Here is a 21,125-nt window from a genome sequence, read left to right as displayed (position 1 = left end):
CACAAGTTCTATACATTTAAATGTGACTTCCGGGGGTGCACTGCCGACCACGGTCCTGAACCAACAGTTCACATTTAGGGAAGTTTTCTCTCCAACCCTGGAAGCACAGGTGACTACTGTCCAATCTCTCCCGGGAATTCTAACCAGGTGAGAGAACTAACGAGAAGGACAAAGAGAGGAAAAGAAACAAGTACACAGCAGCTGCCAGAGAATGAGATTTCTGCTGAATCATATTTTGTGTTATGCTTTACCCCAAAATAACATTGCCAGATAAGAAACCAGACAAAATATCGGAGACATAAAAGAGAACAAGAATCTTTGAACTAAACAATGCAAAGTTGTGTAAATATCAACTGAACAGGTGTGGAGGCAGAGCACAGGGCTGGCAGAAGGGAAATGAATTGCAGTCTCGGGAGGTGCCAGCATTTGAGTTATATCAAAAGTGCTCCTGGGTGATTTGCATATTTGCCTTAAAACGTGAATTGTTTACACTGTCTCAAAGGGACAAAACAGAATTTTGGGGGGGCAATTTACATACATGAGTTCTTGCATTTTTATGATCTATTGCACTTCTAACATATTTCCCCTCTGCCAGGTTAGGGTGGCCCCTGGACCACCTGCCTAACCATGCCCCGCCCCCCCCCCCCTCGGCCCCAATTCTGCCTGCAATGCTTATATGAACCAAAGTTGGCTTCCAGAAAATCACTGAATTTCCTTGTTACTTTCTTCTCAGCCCCTAAATCATTACCTCAGAAGCTTAAGTGAAGTACATGGTCTTCTCACCGGCCTCACCACATGGCTGACATGCTGCCTTCCGACTAATTCCCGGGGTGTAGCTAGTAATTATCATGTTCATAGAGTCTTTTAGGGCATTACTTAATAAATGATCCCTAAGAGCAGGTTCCATGAGCAAAGGAGAGATAGTGTCTTAATAAAAGGATTAATGAACCATACACCATAAAACTTTGCTGTTAGTACATCGTAAGAATGCTCTGTCCATGAAATTAAAAGTGATAACTTACACGGCCTACTCATGAATGAAAGGACCTGCAGGGACTGCCAACAAACATGCTGGGAGCATGCTCCCTCAGGGAAGGGACCTCTGGGCTCTGGCGAGTCCTGCCTATGGCACTGATATTCTGCATAAAGCAGCATGGCCACGCTCCGTAACAACAGCAAATTCCATTAATTCTCATAACAAGCCCTGTAATAAATATCGGCATGCCCATTTTACAAATGAGGGGACAGTCTCAGTAGTAATAACCTTTGCAGAGTCACATGGCCTATACGTGGCTGAACCAAGGTCATTAGTCTGTACCCTTTGGCTCTCTCCACAACCCTGATCCCAGAGCAGGGAAACACTGGCCGCAGCTCTGAAGGGATGAAGGGAGGAGCACAAGCCCTCTCCAGGCAACACTACAGAATGTGCGAATGTGATCATCAATGGCATGGGGTTTCTTTCATCTAAAAAGTACAATCATCTCTTCTAAGATATACATGTGCATGTGTGCACACCACACACATACACACGCGCGCACACACACACAGCACTCAGTTTTCTCTCATGCCAGGCCACCTGGTTAAGGACCCTTCTCACTGGGAGACATTTTAGAGCAGGATTCTTCCCACTATTTGTGCTCTGCATCATGCATGGCACTGATTCCACACCCTTCCTCACAGGGGCAAACTGCACTCACATCCAGTACCCACTAAGTCTGAGGGGATAGACAGCCTTTGTCACTGGCCCCAAAGCACTGACAAATATAACGAGTTGACGCTTCTGAGAACAGCTCAGGCCAGAAGTGGGTAAGGGTGGAAGCCTTAGTTCTTTGATGCTGACCCTTCCTTCTCTAGGAAAATCCAAGCCAACAAGCACACCCTGGTCATGTGTGCTAGGCTAGAACATCACCCTTCCTGTCACCGGAGACTCTCACACAAGTTCAGAGCCATCTCCACGCGGCTCACCTCAAGTAAATGTTCCCCTGCACTTTACCTATGAAAATGAACCCTCTTTCGAGGCCCTCTTCTCAAGTCCATTCATGTTAATATACTAGTTTTCCTTCAAGAAAATACTAGGTTCAGCGCAATATCACAATGAAAAGTAGAATTAGTGTTCACACTAAGATAGTCTCTTGAACAGACCTAAATTCTTTTCCTGTTGTATTTCCCATGTGTTTCCCTGGAGTGCCTGGACTACCAGGAAGGAGCCCCCTGTACCCCCCACAAAGCATTTAGTACCATGCCACCTTCTCAGGTTATCCATTCCAACTCCGGGACGTTTAAACAGGCTACACCAGCAGATCCCAACAGGAGGCCTTCATGCTGCCTGGCCTTCCCAAAATGCAAATCCGGTCATGGCACTGCCTTGCTTCAAATCCTTCCGTGGCTCCCCATGCCCTTAGACCTAGGGCAGTGATGGCGAACCTATGACACGCGTGTCAGAGGTGACACACGAACTCATTTTTTTGGTTGATTTTTCTTTGTTAAATGGCATTTAAATATATAAAATAAATATCAAAAATATAAGCCTTTGTTTTACTATGGTTGCAAATATCAAAAAATTTCTATATGTGACACGGCACCAGTTAAGTTAGAGTTTTTCAAAATGTTGACACGCCGAGCTCAAAAGGTTCACCATCACTGACCTAGGGGCTGCTTCTCTTTGCAGCATCACTTGACACCATGTTCTCCTCTCCACCATGCCAAGCAGGCCCACCATCCTCTCTCCTGCTTTGGGGCCTCCTGCTACCTGCATCAGTCCTATCTCGCCCCTTCTCCCACCTAACTCCTCCTTGTCCTTTAGGTCTCAGCTCAAATGTCAGCGTCCTCAGGGAGGCAGTTCCCCCAGACTAAATGGACCGTCACACACACACACCCCTCACAGCCTGTTCCCCATACACCAGTGAAGACCTTTGAACCCAATTAATTAATAACCGTGTGCTTGGTGACCATCACTTCCACTACACTGGAAGCTTTGTGAGGTCAAAACCATCTCCGTCTTGCCTGCCTTCGTGTCCTCAGTGCTCAGAGCTCAGTGACTGATTTTCTGAACTCGTGACTCTTATGGAAGTAATGAGTCAAAAAGCAGACTAAATAATAAATATCCCAAGATTTATGCACTACTTTTTTTTTCTCAAAGCACGTAGCTGCTGTGATTAATAAAACTCAAATTCAATAAGAAGCTTTACTAAATTGATGGTTGTTTTTTGCTATTTATTCTCTTAACCAGTGAGCACTAGAAATTCATCTACTGCATTACTATCATGTGAGGGACCCACACACATCCAAAATGATATTAGAAACAGTCCTCAAACTCCTTTTACTAGAACGGTTAAAAGACAGCCCATAATTGTGCCTATTGTTAATAAGGGACACTGTTTCCAAACGTAAGCCAATAAAATAAACCCTTTAGTGTAGCAGAGGGTAAAGGAGACACTCTACATCGAGTTGTAAATCCTTTCAACTACGAAGCCTTTTTTTCTGCCATTCTATGAATCCCTGAAAGTTTCAAGTTCGAATACACAGTGGAAAGCAAAGATAACACACAAGTCCCTTCACAGGCATTCTGAGTGGATCCTCAGGGATTTAACTGTGTTCAAAAATTACCTAGAAAAATTGTTCACACATTTTCACTATGATTGAGGTGGGTTTTTTTTTAATATATATATAAAAGATCAAGAAACTTAAGCAAAAATCACAACGGGCAAAGCAATTAAATACACAGTCACCCTTCCATCAAATGTGTAACTATTTTCAAAGATGTCGCTTTCTCCTCATCATTCAGGATATAGTTCAGGATATAGTTACTGAGCCCCCACTAATATATTAGAGGCACTGTGCCAGGCATACAGAAACTGCCCCAAGTTCACTGACACACAGCAAACGGCACCGAGGATTTTATTAGTCATCGCAGGGTTCTTTGGGAAGGGACAGGGCAGAATGCCTAGAGCAAATCTCAGAGATGTGGTCAGAGGAACAACAGTCCAATCCAGATTGTCTAACTGTCAGAAACGAAGCCCACCACCCCTCAACACCCACAGACCCCAAATCCGCAGGCTTCAGGAAGAAGTGCTAAAGTCAGATGAAGTTTATTTAAACAAAAAAATCATGTACCATCGCTAACTCTCATGTGTTTGACATTAATTAAGTACATAAAACTATCACCTCCTTTTATTTGGCTTTACTTTATTGCACTTCACAGATACTGCACTGTTTTACAAGTTGAAGACAAGACCCTCCACCGGCAAAAAGGTTACCACTTGCTTTATTGTGGAGGTCTGGAACTGTCCTTGTAAAATCTCCCAGGTCTACCTAACTATATATATAAAAGGTTAAGTGTCCGTCCAACCGGTACCTATAATGTGCACTGACCACCAGGGAGCAGACGCTCAATGCAGAAGCTGCCATGATGCACACTGGCCATTTAAAAATAAACAGCACCACGGACCTGGTGCAGACAAACCCCAAGTGGGACACAGGACCCATCACCATCCTGGAGCAACACCCCACGAAATCATGGCCAACGCTGCCAAGACCCCATGGTGCAAAATGCGGCCCACAGACCAGCTCAGCCCAGAAATGGTCACTGTGGGTGCTGGGTAATGACATCACGTAGCAATGCTTGGCTTCCTCTTTTTAGCCACCACTAGCCTCCTTGCAGTTTCTTCAGCTCAGGAACACAACTTGCTTTATAGCCAGGTGCAAACATTTTACACTTTAACCAAATGTTTGTAAAGCGTTTTCACATGCCTCATCTCATTTGGTCCTCACAGAAGTCCTGGAATAGGTAGACAGGAGACTCAGTTGATTTCTGTTTTCATTAGCCAGAAAACGGAGATTTACAAAGTTTAGAAACTTGACCCGACTGAAAAGAAGAAATGGTGGACCTTGAAAATGACTTCAGGTTTTCTCACTGCGCAGAATATAGTCAAACACTGCTGCAGTTAAATATTTACCCTTTGTTCTCCCTGCTTGAACTACAATAATAATGTGCTTCATGTTGATATTTATTGCTGTGTTGCTGACAATTACCTGAAAGAGAAGTTGGGGTGCTTCACTGGGTTGAAAAAAGTTTAGCTAAATCAGAAAGCAGGTCTAATTAAGCAAGTTTATTCTCTATATATAAAAGGCTAAGTTGACTCACGCATGCGCAATGCATATAAAGCTCTGGCTGGCGCCAATCGCACGCGTGTGTTTCAATCTGTCATTGTCGATCGTGAATTTGGTTGACACTTCTATTGTAGAGAAAGGGCGAATAACGATATTAAAATATTTATTCTAATTAATTTCCTTTCAATGTGCACAAATCCCTGCACCAATACTAGTACTGGTATTGTTTATAAGCACCAACAGCTTAAAGGGCTGATTGAAGTCTACAAGACTTTGTAAATTTACACAAATATTGACAGTAAAATAATATATAAAATTGATCAAACACTGTTAACATTACTAGATTTATTGAAAACAGCTTTAACAAAGTTGTCCAAAAAAGCTAGCACTGTACTAATATGCTAGAAACTTTAATTTTGTGGCTTTATAAAATTCATGCAATAAGTTAGTGTAAAAATAACTTTGGAAAAACAATGACTCTCCCAAGTTAGACATAACGATTTTAAAAATCTAAATGAACCTCTTTGCATTTTATTGACTGTACTTAAACCTTTTAGTGCTTTATACTCTGTGCCTTGCTATAATACAACTTGATACAAATAAAAACTGTTTCCCACCTTATCCTAATAAAATGGAAATAAACTGAATAGACAACATCAGGGTCTCTGAAAGTATACGGTAGATTAATTATGCATAAGTAAAATAAGCCTGCCCAAGCTTATACTTCCATTTCATAAATTTTATCACAAACGAACTTGAAAAATTACTATTTACCTAGCACCTAATGCTATATGCTAGATATTATGCTAGGATTAAATTAGATGGTGTGTATAGAATGTCTAGCAACTCTATTGCTATTATTCCCACTTAAGAGGTAAAAAACTGGGGCTTATGTTAGTTGAATGATCCACAATCCCACATCTAGTTAAGGTGGTAGAGCTGAGAATCAAGCTCAGGTCTTTCACTGAACTGAAACCTGAAAGTGAAACCTCTGGAATAGTGTGTGTTTTCTGAGCAGAGAGTGGAGAGCTTTCATTAGATTCCCGAAGGCCCCCCTCCCAAAAGGTTAAGAACCCCTGCACCATACCATCACCAGTGTATGAACCCACAAATGTGCACTGCACTTCAACCCCTTTCACCAGGACTATCACTTCCCTAAACCTAAGGGAGGTGGGGGCGGGGAACCTCACAGTTTTTTCACTTTAAAATTCTCAAAGCAAATCAAGATTTCCACTTCTGGACAATTCCCGCACCCCCTGCTACAGGTTACCATAAGTTACACAATAAATTGCAACAGTGTATCAGTTTACATCCAATTCTGAGATCTCACAAATACTGACCAATGTCATTTTGCCATTCCACTTTCCAAAACGTGATTCAATCAGCCAATCCTCACCTGCATTGCCTGTGAAATAAGCTGCCATTACGTTCACTTCTGGAAAAGTAAAACACTGTCACCCTGGGGCCAGGCAATCCATCAGCTACAGAATCCAGGTCAAAAGTGAGAAGTTCCCGACGTCCCCTGCCTAGGATCTGCAAGACCATGGCGTGTACCAAGGAGCACCCTCCTAGCTACACAGAAAACATAGCGCAACTAACTCTACCGCCTTCTCTACCAATGACAATAGTTACTAGAATCTCGCGGTAAATCAATGTTAAGGCATACCGCCAGCTGCCAGTGACAAGTGTGCTCATTTCTGAAAACTGAAGCAGGTGCCACAGGGCAAACAAATATAAAACGCGTGAAAACACATGCCTGGCATCTTCAAAAGGAGATGCAACCACTAAGGAACGCTGGTTGAGTCCACGGTCTGCTCAGGTAGCTCCATGGTGGGTGTGGCACTCGGCCTAACTCCTGCCATCAGGTCCCAAGAACCAACCTGAACTCTGGATCCAAATTAAATTCCTGATCAGACCATGGAGACGTGGACACATATAAATGATTTTTACCTTGAAGTTCATTGGTCAAATTATTGAACTGAACTTCAGGGGAAGGAAACAACGCTCCCAAAATGTCACAGCTCAGGAGCAAGGACAGTTCTAGAAAGCAGTCTCCACACCAGCATCCTTGCCCTCCTCCAGGGGAATGGGGGATGGGTCATGGCTACTGCCAGAGACTGGGCTGAACCCAGCACCGGCTAGGGTTTGCCCCCTCCCTGCCAGGCTAGGACCTGGACTCCTCACCTTGTGCTAGATCTAGTTTTTGCCTCCAGGCTGAGGTCTCAGGGGGCTACTGTCAGGGCAATGGCCTCAGCTTGCAGAATCTCTGAGAAAAAAAGGACATTTACTACAGCTAATCCCATCGGAGAGAAGGAAAATACCACTCTGGCACTGAGGAATTAACTTCACAAGGAGGCTGTGTTAGTGTGATGTTTTATTTATGGCTCTGCCTAATCAAGATGACTTCCCCGCAAGAAACGTCCAAAGCAAACAGTCTTAAAGGCATGAAGAACCTTATGCTTCCTGAAGTGTCTTCCCTCCAAAGGGGGAGGGGGGGTGGGAGGCCTGGGGGGAGGAGGCCAGAGAAAGCAGGCAGAAGACACCAGTCACGTGCATTTCAATGTCTAGGATGCAACCCACAAGTTTTGGAGGAACATCCTTCCCGGGAAACTAGGATGGCACAGTCCCGGGAAGAAGGTGGTCCCTATTTAGTTTGGCGACCAGCACACATCTGGGCACCCTGAAACAAGTCCGAATGGAAGCTGCCGATGCGCCCCTCCCCTCGGCGCCACGGGCCAAGGGCTGGGAGTCCGCAGGAGGGCCGCCTCGGGGACCAGCCAAAACCACTCCGGGCGATCCCGGGGCGGGTGGCGCCGCTGAAACGCACCGCGGGGACGGCTCCACCCGCTCTCCACCCGCAACACCCCATCTCTCCCTCTCACACCCATCGCGTCAACACACTCCCCCTCCACCCAAGCGCTCGGGTGGAAAGCCACACCCACTCGGAGACTGAGATGTTAGTTGTGGGGACAAGCCAGGTCTGCAGATCACATCCATTCACAGAGCCTCGATAGCAAACACAGAAGGTGAGAAGTTTGCTGCTCGGGCGTTTTGAAAGCACACCATCCGGCAGCACCGGCCCACCGGGAGGCTTCGGTTACAGCCCCGCTCGGGACAGAGCGCCTGGGGTCCCTCCCCTCTCCATGCCCCAGTGAGCCCAGCCCACCACCCGCGTGCGGAGTGGAGAACAGGGTTCGCCGGGCAGCCGGGACCCCGAGGGCTGAGGGGGGAGGCGGCGCCCACCTCCTCGTCTTGCTCCTCCTGGGACGCGCTGCTGCCTCGGGGCGCGGGCGGCACGGCTCCTCCGGGCGGCGGCGCGGAGACTCCGAGCTCCAGCAGCGCGCGGGTGGGAGCCCACGCGGCGGGCGGCCGGGTGCCCAGGGCGCCGCCCGGCGGCGGCGGCGGCCGCTGGCAGGAGAAGCCGCCGGGCTCCCCTTCCTCCGACAGAGTTTCTGAGCCCGACGAGGACTCGGCCGAGGAAGCGCCCTGCGAGGACGCGGCGGTCGCCGCAGGGGCGGGAGTCCGGGCGCCGTAGCCGCTGCAGCCGCGGGGCACCGGCTCGGGCGCCTCCGAAACTTTCTCCCCCATCTCCCGCTCCGGCCCAAAGTGCCACCGGAGGAGCGGCGGGGGCGCGGCGCGCACTCAGCGCCTCTGGGGAAAGCCGCGGGCTGCTCGGCTCCGGCTCGCGGTCGTGGTCGCTCCCGGGCTGCGGGGAGCCCCGCCGGCGACTACATGGCCCCGGCACGGTCGCCGGAGCCCGCCGCCAAGTTAGCGGCCGCCCGGGCCCACGGGCCGGTGGGGGTTCCCGCGCGCGGGGACATGCCGGCTGGTGTCCGCGCTCCGCGCCGAACAGTGCTCCCGCGCTGCGCCCCAGCCGCCGGGACTGCGGCTTCCCCAGCAAACCTGCCTGCGGGACCGCGCGGGGCGGGGAGACGGGCAGCCGGGGAAGCCAATGGCAGGGCGGGCGCGCCGGGGGGCGGGGGCTGCGGCGCCCGGGCCGCACGGGCGTCAGGTAGCGGGGCGGGGCCGAGGCGGAGGCGGCGGGGTCCCGCCGGAGCGCCGGGTCCAGTTGGCTCGCTGGGGCCGCGGCTGCTGGGCGAGGCGCGCGCCTCCCGGGTGCGAGCCAAAGGCTGGGGTTCCGAACTTGGCGCAGGAGTGGCGGGCGGTCCTCGGAACGCCACGGGGAGATGGCCGAGGAGGCGGTGAGCCCTTAGAGAACTGGACTTTGTTTAGAAGTAGATCCGAGGAAACTGACCAGAAGGAGAAGTAGCGCGACTTTGATGAAAAAAGGAAACACACACACACGGTCACGCGCACACACGCATCCACCCGCATTTTGGAGGAGAAAGGGGGGAAACTACATGGTATAGTGAGTGGATCCAATCAGAGCTGATCTCCAGTCCCGGATTCTTCATTTAAGTTCCTTGGGCCTCAGTTTCCTTAACTGGAAATGGAGACATTGATACTTGTCTGACTATGGGCAGAATTAGAGCAAATATATATATATATAGCTTCAGCAGGCTGCTTGGCTTAGACACATGGAGAGTTTTCAAAAAGACATTTTTCTATCTTTATTTCTGTTTAAAGAATAAAAAGTTAAGTCCAAGATTTGTACCTTTGGAAAGGGAGGGAAATAACCGGTTATGCTCCTATATTTAATTAGGACCAAGAGTGCACCCAGCACTGTGCCAGTACTAGACAAAGCTGAACAAGAACGGGCTCCGTGGCTTCCCATGGCCTGTCCCCCCCACATCAGCGAAGCAGAGGATGGAAAAGGTTCACATTTCCCGTTTTCTTTCTCCTAGCGCTGGATTATCAATCAGCAAGATGAAGAACTGGGTGCTTCATTTTCCTTACCTCTCACAATTAGGAGAAAGAACTCTCACCAAAGGCACCAATAGAATCATGTTAAGGCCCTTTCTGGGGCTGGAGGAGGCAGCTTTGGGGGTGATGGGATGCCTTGAATTACTCAGAGGCGAGCCCTCGGCTCAGCAGTGGGAAATAAATGATTCCTCACTTGCTTTCAGCTCCGGTTCTATCCTGAGCTCTGGCAGTGTGACCCGGGATATAAATTCAAACAGATTCAATTCCACAGACGTTGATTGAGATGTGTGCCAGGTGCTTGCAGGGGCTACAAAGATGAATAAGGCAGGTTCTCTGCCCTTGAGGAGCTTATGGTCAAGCAAGAGATTGATGCTGCATAATATAGCTCCATTTTCAATTTTTGAAAGCTGAGTAGTGCTATAGGAACAATGTGCCATGGAGAAGAGGAGAGAGTTACAGCAAAACAGTCACCAGCTCCTCAAGCTGAGTCCCCGCGAATCTTAAGATTTCTCTTTGTCAGAACAGTTTTCCCAAAGGTCCTTAAGAACTGAAGGACTCGAGTTGAAATCCCCTTCAGCTAATGAGCCCTTTTATGCTATCATGGTATTTAAAAGTGATACATCATACAAAACGCTTCATCATATTAGACAGCATGCTTTGTCCTGCTCAGTTTCCTCCCCAGAGATGGAGGGGGAGGAAATATGACATGACCCCATGGCCATAGTAGTCACACTGCAAAATGGACTTGGGCTCTCAGGCTTGCATTGTGACACTTCAGAATTATCTGCGGGGCTGTGAAGACCTGCTGAGGCAAAAGGATGATTCTAAGTGGCTTGAATTACTTGTGAGAGCACGGCTGAAGAGAGAGCACAGTGGGGCAGTCTGAGTCAACCCCAGGCTTCACAGTTGCTTTTCCAGCCAGCAGTATAGGTCTTTATCTGAGCCCCTATGTGGCCGATTCACCACAGCCTGAGCGAAATGATGACTTAAGCAAGCCATGCACGTGAAAGAGCAGGAGGGGAATAAGAAGCAATGACATGATCTGAACTACTAACAGGAGGAATGATAATAGCTATTATAGGCTGAGCCCTAAGCATCGTCTATGGATGGTCTCATTTAATCGTGGCAACAACCTTATTAGAGTCTATTAGCCCCACTTTATAGCTTGGGAAACCGAGGGTCTGCAAAGTCAAATAACTTGCCAATGGTCACACAGCAAGCGAGTGGTAGGACTGTGGTTTGAACCCAGCAGTCTCATTCTGAAGCACACTTTCTAAAACATTCCAGTATAATGCCACTCAGAACATAAAACTTTTTAAAGTATATATGCATATTAATTATAAATTTCCATAAGGCAGGGACTTTGTTGTCTTGATTCAGTATGTAAAAGAATATAAAAGGATACTTGTAGAACAGATTTGCCCCCCCCCAACACACACACACATGCATACATACACACACACACACACACACACACACACACTCGCGTGCGCAATTTACAAGGCACTTACCATGTGCCAGGGAAGAGTTTAAGCACTATACAAATGTTAATTTTCTTTTTTTAATCCTTGCCTGAAGATATGTTTTTATTGATTTCTTTTTGAGAGAGAGAGAGAGAGAGGAGAAACAACAATCAGTTGCCTCTCACACAATCCACTGCTGGGGACTCAGCTATTATTATTTTCACATATACATATGTGAAATGTGTGAAAACTATGGCACAGAGAAGTTAAGTAATTTTCCCAAAGTCACACAGCTGGCAAGAGATGGAGCCAGGATTCAAACTTAAACAGTTAGGCCCCAGCATTCATGCTTTTAATCCCTACAGATCAAAGTCAAGTACTAGCTCAGTATTTCTTGAACTTTTTAAACGTTAACTCCAAATTAGGAATATATTTGACATTGCACTTCATGACATATATACATACATACAAATATAGATGAAATTCCATGAAACGATACTTACCCTTCCTATAAGCATTGCAGTCTAACATTTTTGTGATAGTTTAATGGAAAATAAAACTGCTAGTTACGATCAGCTAAATGGATGTCACACTCCACTTTGACACACAGGCAAAAGCAGTGTACCAGTACTTGACCATCTCCACAGCTGACCCAGGAGGAAAATATGACTATGGTTTAGGCGAGAATTTCTAGACCAGAACTGGGCAAACTCAAAGCGTGACTCATAAATAGAAGATGATCAGAAGGTCAGACTAGTTCCCCGAATGTATCCCGATTATACCTATAGACAAATATGTGGTATGGCCAGACCACTAGTTCCAAGTCAGTTTTTATCTAAATCCTACAGCTCACCTTTCTTATTAGTGTAATTAAGTTATAAACATCTTTTTCCATGGCCAGGCAAGCATCCCGCCAAGAGAACTTCTCATAAATGTCCCTAATGTTGAAGACTTTGGGACCAGAGATGGGTATAATAGCATGGCCTTTTTTCCTGCAGTGTCACTGTAGACAAGAGTCAGAAGAATAAAAAGGACTTAGTCATAACTCCTGGGAAGCTGATAGTGTAGCTTCTCTTGGCAGAACCAGATTAGCCTACAGACAAGGAAGGACAAGGTCAGCTTACTCCAAGGTAATGGGATCCAGACTTTCTTTCAGACATACTCCGGTCCTTTGGTTCAGGGACGTGCACCCCTGGGCACTGACAAAGTGCTCACTGTGTTTTGTGTGATCACTTGCCTCAGTTCTCCTAAGTCGGTAGTTGGCAAACCATGGCTCGCAAGCCACATGCGGCTCTTTGGCCCCTTGAGTGTGTCTCTTCCACAAAATACTATGTGCGGGCGCGCACGTACAGTGCGATTGAAACTTCGTGGCCCATGCGCAGAAGTCGGTATTTTGTGGAAGAGCTGGTATTTTGTGCAAGAGCCACACTCAAGGGGCCAAAGAGCCGCATGTGGCTCGCGAGTCGCAGTTTGCCGAGCCACAGTTTGCCAACCACTGTCCTAAGTGATGGGAGACATTGCCTTGGGGAGTCTCTGTTGTCTCTACTGTGTGCAGCTCATAGAGAATGGCAAGCTCCTCTCTGAGAGATGGAGGGTGTTCAAAGACAAGTCATCACACCCTTAGTCTATTTCCAGTGTCATGGCCTTTCTCCCAAGGCTTAGGTTTGGGAATTAATACAATTGAAATAAAATTATCTTTCTTTCTTACATACTTAAAATTAGAACATCAAAACTCAGAATGAACATTTTTTGCAAAATTATAAGTAAATATGTTCCTATGTAATACATTAAAATATCCTAAATATATTATCTTGGTTTATGAAGATGATGAAATTATTCACCCTTGGTAGGCTTTTTATTATTATTATCAGTGATGGATTTGCCTGCTGTCCATGACCAATGAAGTACAATTTCGAGAGAAAATGAACATTGATGAAGAGGTGGTCCTTGAGCTGCCTAGATGGGGGTTTCTGATTTGCACGAGAGGGTGTAGCATGCTGCTGACCATGGCAGTTCTGACCAGCCAGCCAGGAGGAAAAGCCCTCATAGCTTTTGTTTGTCTGAGGCTCTAGGAAAGGAACGGTTACAGTACAAGGTTCCAGAAGGAAAGTAGAAGGATTTTTAAATGATTATTTAAAAGGATAGGGCAGGAGAGTAATAATGTGATTTGCAGCTGTTGGAGTCTTTGACATAAAGGTTAAAAAGAATGGGAAACTAAGCTATGTTAGCAAATTAAAATAAGCCTACAATGGGCCAAAGGGGAGGATGCTGCTGATCTCATCTCTTAGATCAACGTTTCTCAAAGTTCTGTATGTGGAACACCTCATCAGATCACCAGGATGCAAGCAAGGGAAGATGGGGTGCTGGTTCCTGGTCCCACCCAAAGATTTGGGAATCAGTATATTTTAAGCCCCATAAGTAAGTGTCAGTTATACTAAAGCTTGAGGATTATTGAAGATGATCCTAATTTGGAGATCAAAGAGCCATTTTATGAAGCAAATGTGCATGGCCCTGTAGAAGGGGACTAAAGGAGCTTGGCTGACTGTAGCTTATGTCTCTTTGGACCCCCTTTGTTCTTATCTCCCAGAGAACAACTACCTAGGGAGGACCAAGGCAGCTTAGCAGCTGGACAGGAATATGCACTGAAAACAGCTGGAAAAACTGAACTAATACACAAAAAGAACTGAGGATAATGTTCCCTCGAGGATTCTGTTTAAACAAAATCCAAAATGGTGACCTATTTCCCACAGAAGACTACAATCTTTTGTATTTGTCTTCCCGAGATGGGGAAGATGGATATTCACATCTGGGATTTTTTTTTTTGTTATGCCTCCAGCATAAAATGTTCTTTTATTATCACTCTTCATTTTTCAAAAAGATTTATTCAGTACTCTTTGCCTGTTTGGGAAATAGAAGACAAGCAAACACTTTCACTCATTTTCATTCATTCTAGTGGTTTGCTTTCAGAGTAGAGTGGCTTCCTCTTCCATGACCAATTCTTAGAGCAATCTCCATGACCCTGTCCACACTGCATGGCAAACAGTTCCTTTCACCACTAACACCAAGTAATTAGAAAATAAAATGATGCTGAATAGTAGCCTAGCAAGTAGCAACTCTCTCCACAACCATCAGCCAGTTTGTAGCCCTAGGCGTAATTTTAAGGTGTTTGTTGTTGTTGTTGTTCTTAAGGAAATCATGTCTTCTAGTCCCTTACCCCTCAAAGAGTGGTTTGCCAGTAAGCTGTCCTAAGAACTTCTTAGAAATGCAGAATCTCGGTCTCCATCCCACACCTACTCTAACAGATCCTTAACAAAATTCCCAGGAACCCATAGCCACATTAAAGTTAGTAAAGTGCTGCTCTAATTTGGTTCTCAAACTTGGCTGTGCATTGGAATTACCTATGGAACTTTAAGATATACTGCTGTTCCATCCCCAGATCTTTTGATTTTACTGGTTTGGGTTGGGGCCTCCACACTAGGATTTAACGAATTCCCCAGCTGGGAAGAGGTTTATTTTAGGGTCAGGGCAGGGATGAGCCTGGAACAACTCATTAAGGAAATTCTCAAAGAAAGGTAGGATTCGTCAGAAGAACACAGGTGCCAACCTAGAGGAACTCCCAATGGTCAAAGCTAGAACAATCTTAGAAACAAAATAAATCATGGTAGTGTTGGCTTTTCAACCATAGTATAAAATAAAATCCATAAGTCCAAACTCATATAAATAGTGAAATAAAAAAGTAAATGGAGGAGCAGAGATAACTCTTCCTCACAACTAATTCCAATTAATAAATGTAGAAAGAAAGAGGGAAATAGAGAATTAGGCAAACATCAAAGGAATGACTGTTGCAGACAAGACCCAAAAATGTATGCTCAAATTAGCAAGCAGAAGAGGAGAAAAAGGATTTACATAGATTCGAAAAGTACTCTTCCCATGAAACTTACCAATATAGAGTAAGATACAGTAATTTTACAGCAGAGAAACCCCACAGACACCAACTTAACAATATAAATACCACTGGTGATAAAACATCTCAACATCCTGAATCTCTTGCTACGATGTACAACATCATTTTTGTGGCATTCTTGATAAAAATGCATAACCTCACTCCAACTGTAACAAAACACAAGAGACCCAACCTGTGGGACATTGTACAAAATTACTGATCAGTACTCTTCAACAAAATCAAGGTTATGAAAGATGAAGAAAGTGGGAAAAACTGTTTCAGAAACTAAAAAGTCACAACTTAATAAACTAGATCCAATGTGGGATCCTAAATAGTATCCTGGAACAAATAATATGTTAGTGGTGGTGGTGGTGGGGGGGGGGGAATGGTGACATTTGAATAAAATCTATAGCTTAGTTAATAATATTATACCAATATTAAAGCCTGTTCTTGATAATTCATATATATATATATATATATATATATATATATATATATATATATATATAAAAGCCCAGCGACCAGAATGGTGGGACAACCAGAACGACTGGTGGCTATGATGTGCACTGCAGCAGCTAACCAGCCTGATCCAGGCCCTGATCACCACCACCCCCCAAGCTGGCCTGGCCCCTGATAGGCCCCCAACACCCCAATTGGGGGCAGATCCAGCCAGCCAACCACCCATAACCCCTCTTCCCCACTGGCCCAGCCCGATGGGCCCCCATCAGAGCGGGTCGGCCGGACCCCACCCGTGCACAAATTCATGCACCAGGCCTCTAGTGGTTATATAAGATGTTATAATCAGGGGAAGCAGGGGAAGGGATATTAGGAAACTGTGCTATTTTTCAAACTTTCTGAAAATCTAAAATTAGTTCAAAATAAAATGAATAGTTAAAAAGCAGAAGTCCCTTGGTGAATCTAATGGTAGCCAAGGTTGAAAACTACTATTCCAGAAGTCAGTGGTTGGACTCCTTCCCTCCTTTCTTCTTACTCAAAGAAAATCAATTTTTCTTATCTTTCCCTCATCAAGTGGAATAGCTTAAGGTGGTTGAATAAGGAGCAATGCTGTAACAACATCAATGCTACATCCAGGAAAACATCCATGGGGACCATACACTTGGAGCATAAAACATCATGGTAGACATATTTGGTATCTGGATTTCCTATATTCATTCTGCCTTCTTTTGGTAAGAGCAGAATTTATTTTTAAGGAGTTACTTATTTCCTTTTGAGTAATCTTGATGACCTTCATCCAGGAGTGGGCTATCCTTGAACTCTGAATCTTGAGAAAAGTAATACAGGGACGGGGTGTCTGGACAGAGCTATTGATTAGCTCCCATTGACTAGATCCAGAGCTACTGTGGTTCCAGTACTATTCCAAGTTGCATTCTTAGGCTTTCCCTTTGATTCTCTGAGCTACCAGTAAAATTTCCTTCTGATTGAATTAGTTAAAATCAGCTATTGCTTGCCACCAAGGAACCTTAAGAAACATGTGTGCTGTCCTGAATCCCCTGGTCACCCAAACCAGGTGGGAAAAAGACATCTGAATGCCATCCAAAAGCTATCAGTGATACTAAACAGAAAGATACAGTATTCCTGACCTCCTTAACAGTGCTGTTTCCATCACATTTTACAAAATCATTATTGTTTCAGTTATAAGTAGGGATCGCTCTTACTAAAATATTTGAGAAAAAGAGTGCCCTGGTAAAAAACAAAAAAAACAAAACACGCTATTTGCAGTTATGGCAGAAACAGATTCTAGCACCACACTCTGTTGGAATTATCAGTCCGTCTTTATACTAGGTTATGAGATTCTTAAGGGTACAAGCATACCTAATCTTATTTATCTAGCACCTTATTTTGCTAAAACCTATCACAATCTCTGACATATAGTTCATGATACTTACTGAATGAATGCATAAGACATTACCACCACATGACTTAAAAAAATTTTTTTTATTGGTTCCAGAAAGAGAGAGATAGAAACATCATTCAGTTGTGTACTGCATGTGCCCCAACTAGGGATCGAACACACAACCTGATTGGGAATTGAACCTGCCACCTTTTGGTATATGGAATGGCACTCCAACCAAGTGAGCCACACCGGCCCAGGTGCCACCATATGACGTTAAACCATCTTTACTAAAACTCTATTTATCTGACGTTTGTTTAGTCTAAAACATGTATAGGTTGATTAAAAGAATCAAAAAATATTTTAGGAGGAAAAAACTGTTTACGTAACAAGGTGGCCTCATTCCTGAAGAGTCCCTCATTTTAATAAAATAATAATTGCCTAAAAATCTTCAGCTCAAACCACTATTACTGCCATGCTCACAGAAGTTTCTTCCCAATTCTTTGCCTTCCTAAAACAGCCAAAAGAGTAAGAACTGTCTGCATGTAATGAGAATAGGGTGAAAAAAATGAAACAAACAAACAAACACTTGAGGAGTCATTGAGACAATTTGGTCCAGCCTCTTGAGATGCTATTGTGAGCTACAAGAACCTCCCTGCAGGCAGCCCAGAGGCACCACTCAGGATCCTAGTCAGGGTGAGAAGAGTCTGTGCCTTATTTATAGAAAGCCCCATTCTTCTGGAAATTCTATTCTTATGGAAAGATATTAGGGTCCTTTATTACATTAGGTTATGCTGCAAAATTAATGCAAAGAAATTGTTGTGGCAGGGAGGAAGATGAAATGAAATAGACATTTCAGCATTGCTAAAGTCAGGGTTCTTAGTTGCCAACCACAGAACCTATTCTATCTGGTTAGAGTAGGAAGTAATTTAATAAAGATTTAGAATATTCACAATCTTTGGAAGAACTGAAGAAACAGGCTCTGAAGTGAGCCTCCAGGAACAATCCCCAGAACCTCCGTGCAGAACTGGCTGGGAAGGAATTCTCTGCTCCTGATGATTCCAGAACCACACTGCCTCTTCCCACCATCTGTGCCTGCAGAACGGATGCCCTGCATCCCACCTGCTTCCTCACATAAATCACTTCTGTGTCTACATCTCTGTATGTGCATCTGATTAGCAGAACCTGAGTCACATGGCTGCATCAGGGAGGCGACGGAAAGTGAGAAACGTGGGAGCTTTGTGTTCTATCTTGGGCAGATGGGATTCACACCATGGGGAACCATCGCAATGTAGAAAGAGTGTCAAAAGATTTGACTAACAGGGTCAACCAGGATGATTTAGACTTTAAAAGGCTCCAGCTCTTGATTCATTGTATTAATCTGCCCCCTGGCATAATATTTGCAGCCATCAGGTAGAAGTGGGCCAGAGTGCCAGCTTCAGGATGCCTGTGCCAACATCAGTCATTCCCTGCTAAATATCTCATAAGAGAAAAGAATTCTCATGTATGTAGCACATTACCTATGCTAGACACTGTGCTAAGTGCTTCACATGCACTAAGTATTTCATTTCCTCAATCCCAATTTAAGGGTACAATTCCCATTTTATAGATGAAGAAATCATTTTTCCTAAAGTCAATAGGAAGGTGGGGCTCGGGTTTTATCTAAGTTCTCTCCCAAGTTATGTTCTTTCTACTCTATTGGGTTCTTAACCAGGGCCTTCATGGACCTGCTGAAGGTAGTACTGGCTTCAGAAGCCCTTGTAATTATGGATGTGCATCTCTCTGGGGAGGTCATCTATAGCTTTTATCAGTTCCAAAGGGGCATATATGACCCCCAAGCACTAGTGAACAACTGTACTACCCAAAGTTCCAGATCAGTTTATAATCATAAAGCTGTTGTTGGGAAGGGGTGTGTACACCAGTTAATTATTTTTATTTTTGATATTTGCACTTATTGACTATGATATCATTTTTCAATATAAGATTCAAATTTTAAATGTAAGTCAAGAGACTTATTTCCGGGCAGGAGAAATATATGTTTGTGTAGGAATGAGCAAGAGTTAAAAAGTTGCTCTCTGAAAGATGAGAAAGGGCTGAGCAAAATAGGAACATATTTTTCATTTAACTACTGAAGTATTAGCCATATATCAGAAGGCCTAGCATCTATTTGTGACTTTGTCACCAGCACCATTTATCCGGGCCTCCATCACCTGTGTGATGGGAGTAATATAACACCTGCCATCATTTCCTCCATCACAATGTTATAAGATTGTTTTGGAAGTACTTTCATTTCTCCAACAGAAAGGCTCCATAGATCTGTATATACACCTGTTATGACCTCTTCGGGGAAAAGAAAAGCACCTCAGCCAAGACTAGGTTTACAGCTTCTAGGACTGAGTGATTTTTGAAGCTCACAGGCATCCATACACAGGATGTTCTTTGCGAAAAACATGTTTATTTCTCAGTTTTTCATTTCTAGTAGGTTGCTTCTTTCCCCTTTCCATTTTTTTAAATTCCAGTATAGATAAGTCTCTCAAATTGTGTTAGCTAGTTGGAATGTTGCTTTAGATGGATCATTATTTATGTCTTGCTGTCAACATGCATATTATTTTTACAGAACACAAAAGCTTTACTCCAGAAACAAGATAACAACTGTTTTAAAACAAGGAGATGCAAAGAAACCCAGGAGAGTTCACTGGCCCACTATGAGAAGTAGCAGTACACACCATAAATATAGAAGAATGTCTAAACGTAGCATTTTATGAACAGGGCCAACCATCTGTGTATGAAATGTCCCCTTCTTTGCCATCTAGTCCCCAAGCAATCAGTTTTTAAAATGGCATTTTAGAAAGGTAATGAATAGCTACTAACACCGGATGTAAACTTAATTTCAAAGCTGTGGAATAGGCCATAAATAAAACCATTGAGTAATTTCCATAGCTCAGGCTGTTCATACCAATGGAAATATGGATTATCAACAAGGGAAGCAGAGAGCACTTCTCAAATAGGGTGAAACTCGAGGTAGTGTGAAGTTCAATTATTGATGGTTGTTCTTGCTGTTATAGTTGTGCTGTGGTTGTTGTTGTTTTCTTGAGTGGTTTTCATAAAGAAAAGTATAAAGAAGTGAACAATTATGGTGGTATCTATGATAATAGAATTAAACATGTGATATTTATTAAGCAGGTGGCATGGAGGAGAGACCAAGGGAAAATTTTGAAAACTGCTTTTCCCATGATGTTTCTTCCAACTATAGCCACTTCTAATTCCAAACTAGGTTTTTTTTACACATTAGATTGCATGGATGAAGATTAATTGTACCTGCTCAATCAGATGCTACCTCCCACCCTGGGAGTTAAAGAATTCTTCAGCTTGCCACTGGCACAGGAAACCTGCTCTATATTGTTTTTCCTCTGTCGGAAGCAGACAACTCACCAGCTCTCATGATCCCTTCCCTACCCCGTTGGTCATCAAGTCTTGTTGCTTTTCCTTCACTTAACTCTCCCATTTGTCCCCTCTTTTCCATGTCAAATTCGGCTTCCCTAAGTTTCATCACCTCCAAGATTACTGCAACAGCCCTCTAAATGAGTTCCTAGTTGATAGTCCAGCCCTTCCCATTCATCTTGCATCCTGTGTCAGATTAACCTTCCAGAAATACTGCCCTGATCATGCCACTCCCCTGCATATCAATAGACAAAGGCCAAAACTCTTAGCTTAGCACGCAAGGCCTCTCTATCTTTCCAGGGCCACCTCCCAGGCCTCCTTCCACAAATCTCATACTCATGCCAACTGTTCTTTCTAAGGTCACAACTGTCCTGCTAGTCATTGCTTTGCCCTCCTCTCAGCCGCTCACCTTATTCTCCACTCTGGTGGGCAGGATCCTGGGCCCCTGCACAGCTCCCTCAGTCATGCCACTCTACTACCCACTGGCCAAAGT

General features: G+C 44.5%; 1 protein-coding gene across 3 annotated transcripts in view; it reads right to left on the bottom strand.

Annotated features, from left to right (window-relative positions):
• The window catches only part of MAST4 (microtubule associated serine/threonine kinase family member 4), a 514,811-nt gene extending 506,114 nt beyond the window's left edge, over positions 1–8,697 (bottom strand). For all 3 annotated transcript variants that reach the window (XM_070412101.1, XM_070412097.1, XM_070412098.1), the window contains exon 1: positions 8,353–8,697. In XM_070412101.1, the coding sequence (XP_070268202.1) occupies positions 8,353–8,697 (345 nt within the window). The remainder of the gene's footprint in view (positions 1–8,352) is intronic.
• Positions 8,698–21,125: the final 12,428 nt, after the last annotated feature.

This window comes from Myotis yumanensis, unplaced genomic scaffold, assembly GCF_028538775.1.
Source record: "Myotis yumanensis isolate MYYU_CA2020_CCGP unplaced genomic scaffold, mMyoYum1.0.hap1 SCAF_4, whole genome shotgun sequence".
NCBI lineage: Eukaryota > Metazoa > Chordata > Mammalia > Chiroptera > Vespertilionidae > Myotis > Myotis yumanensis.
The sequence above is the reverse complement of the archived record's forward strand: the minus strand, read 5'-3'. Positions and strand labels throughout refer to the sequence as shown.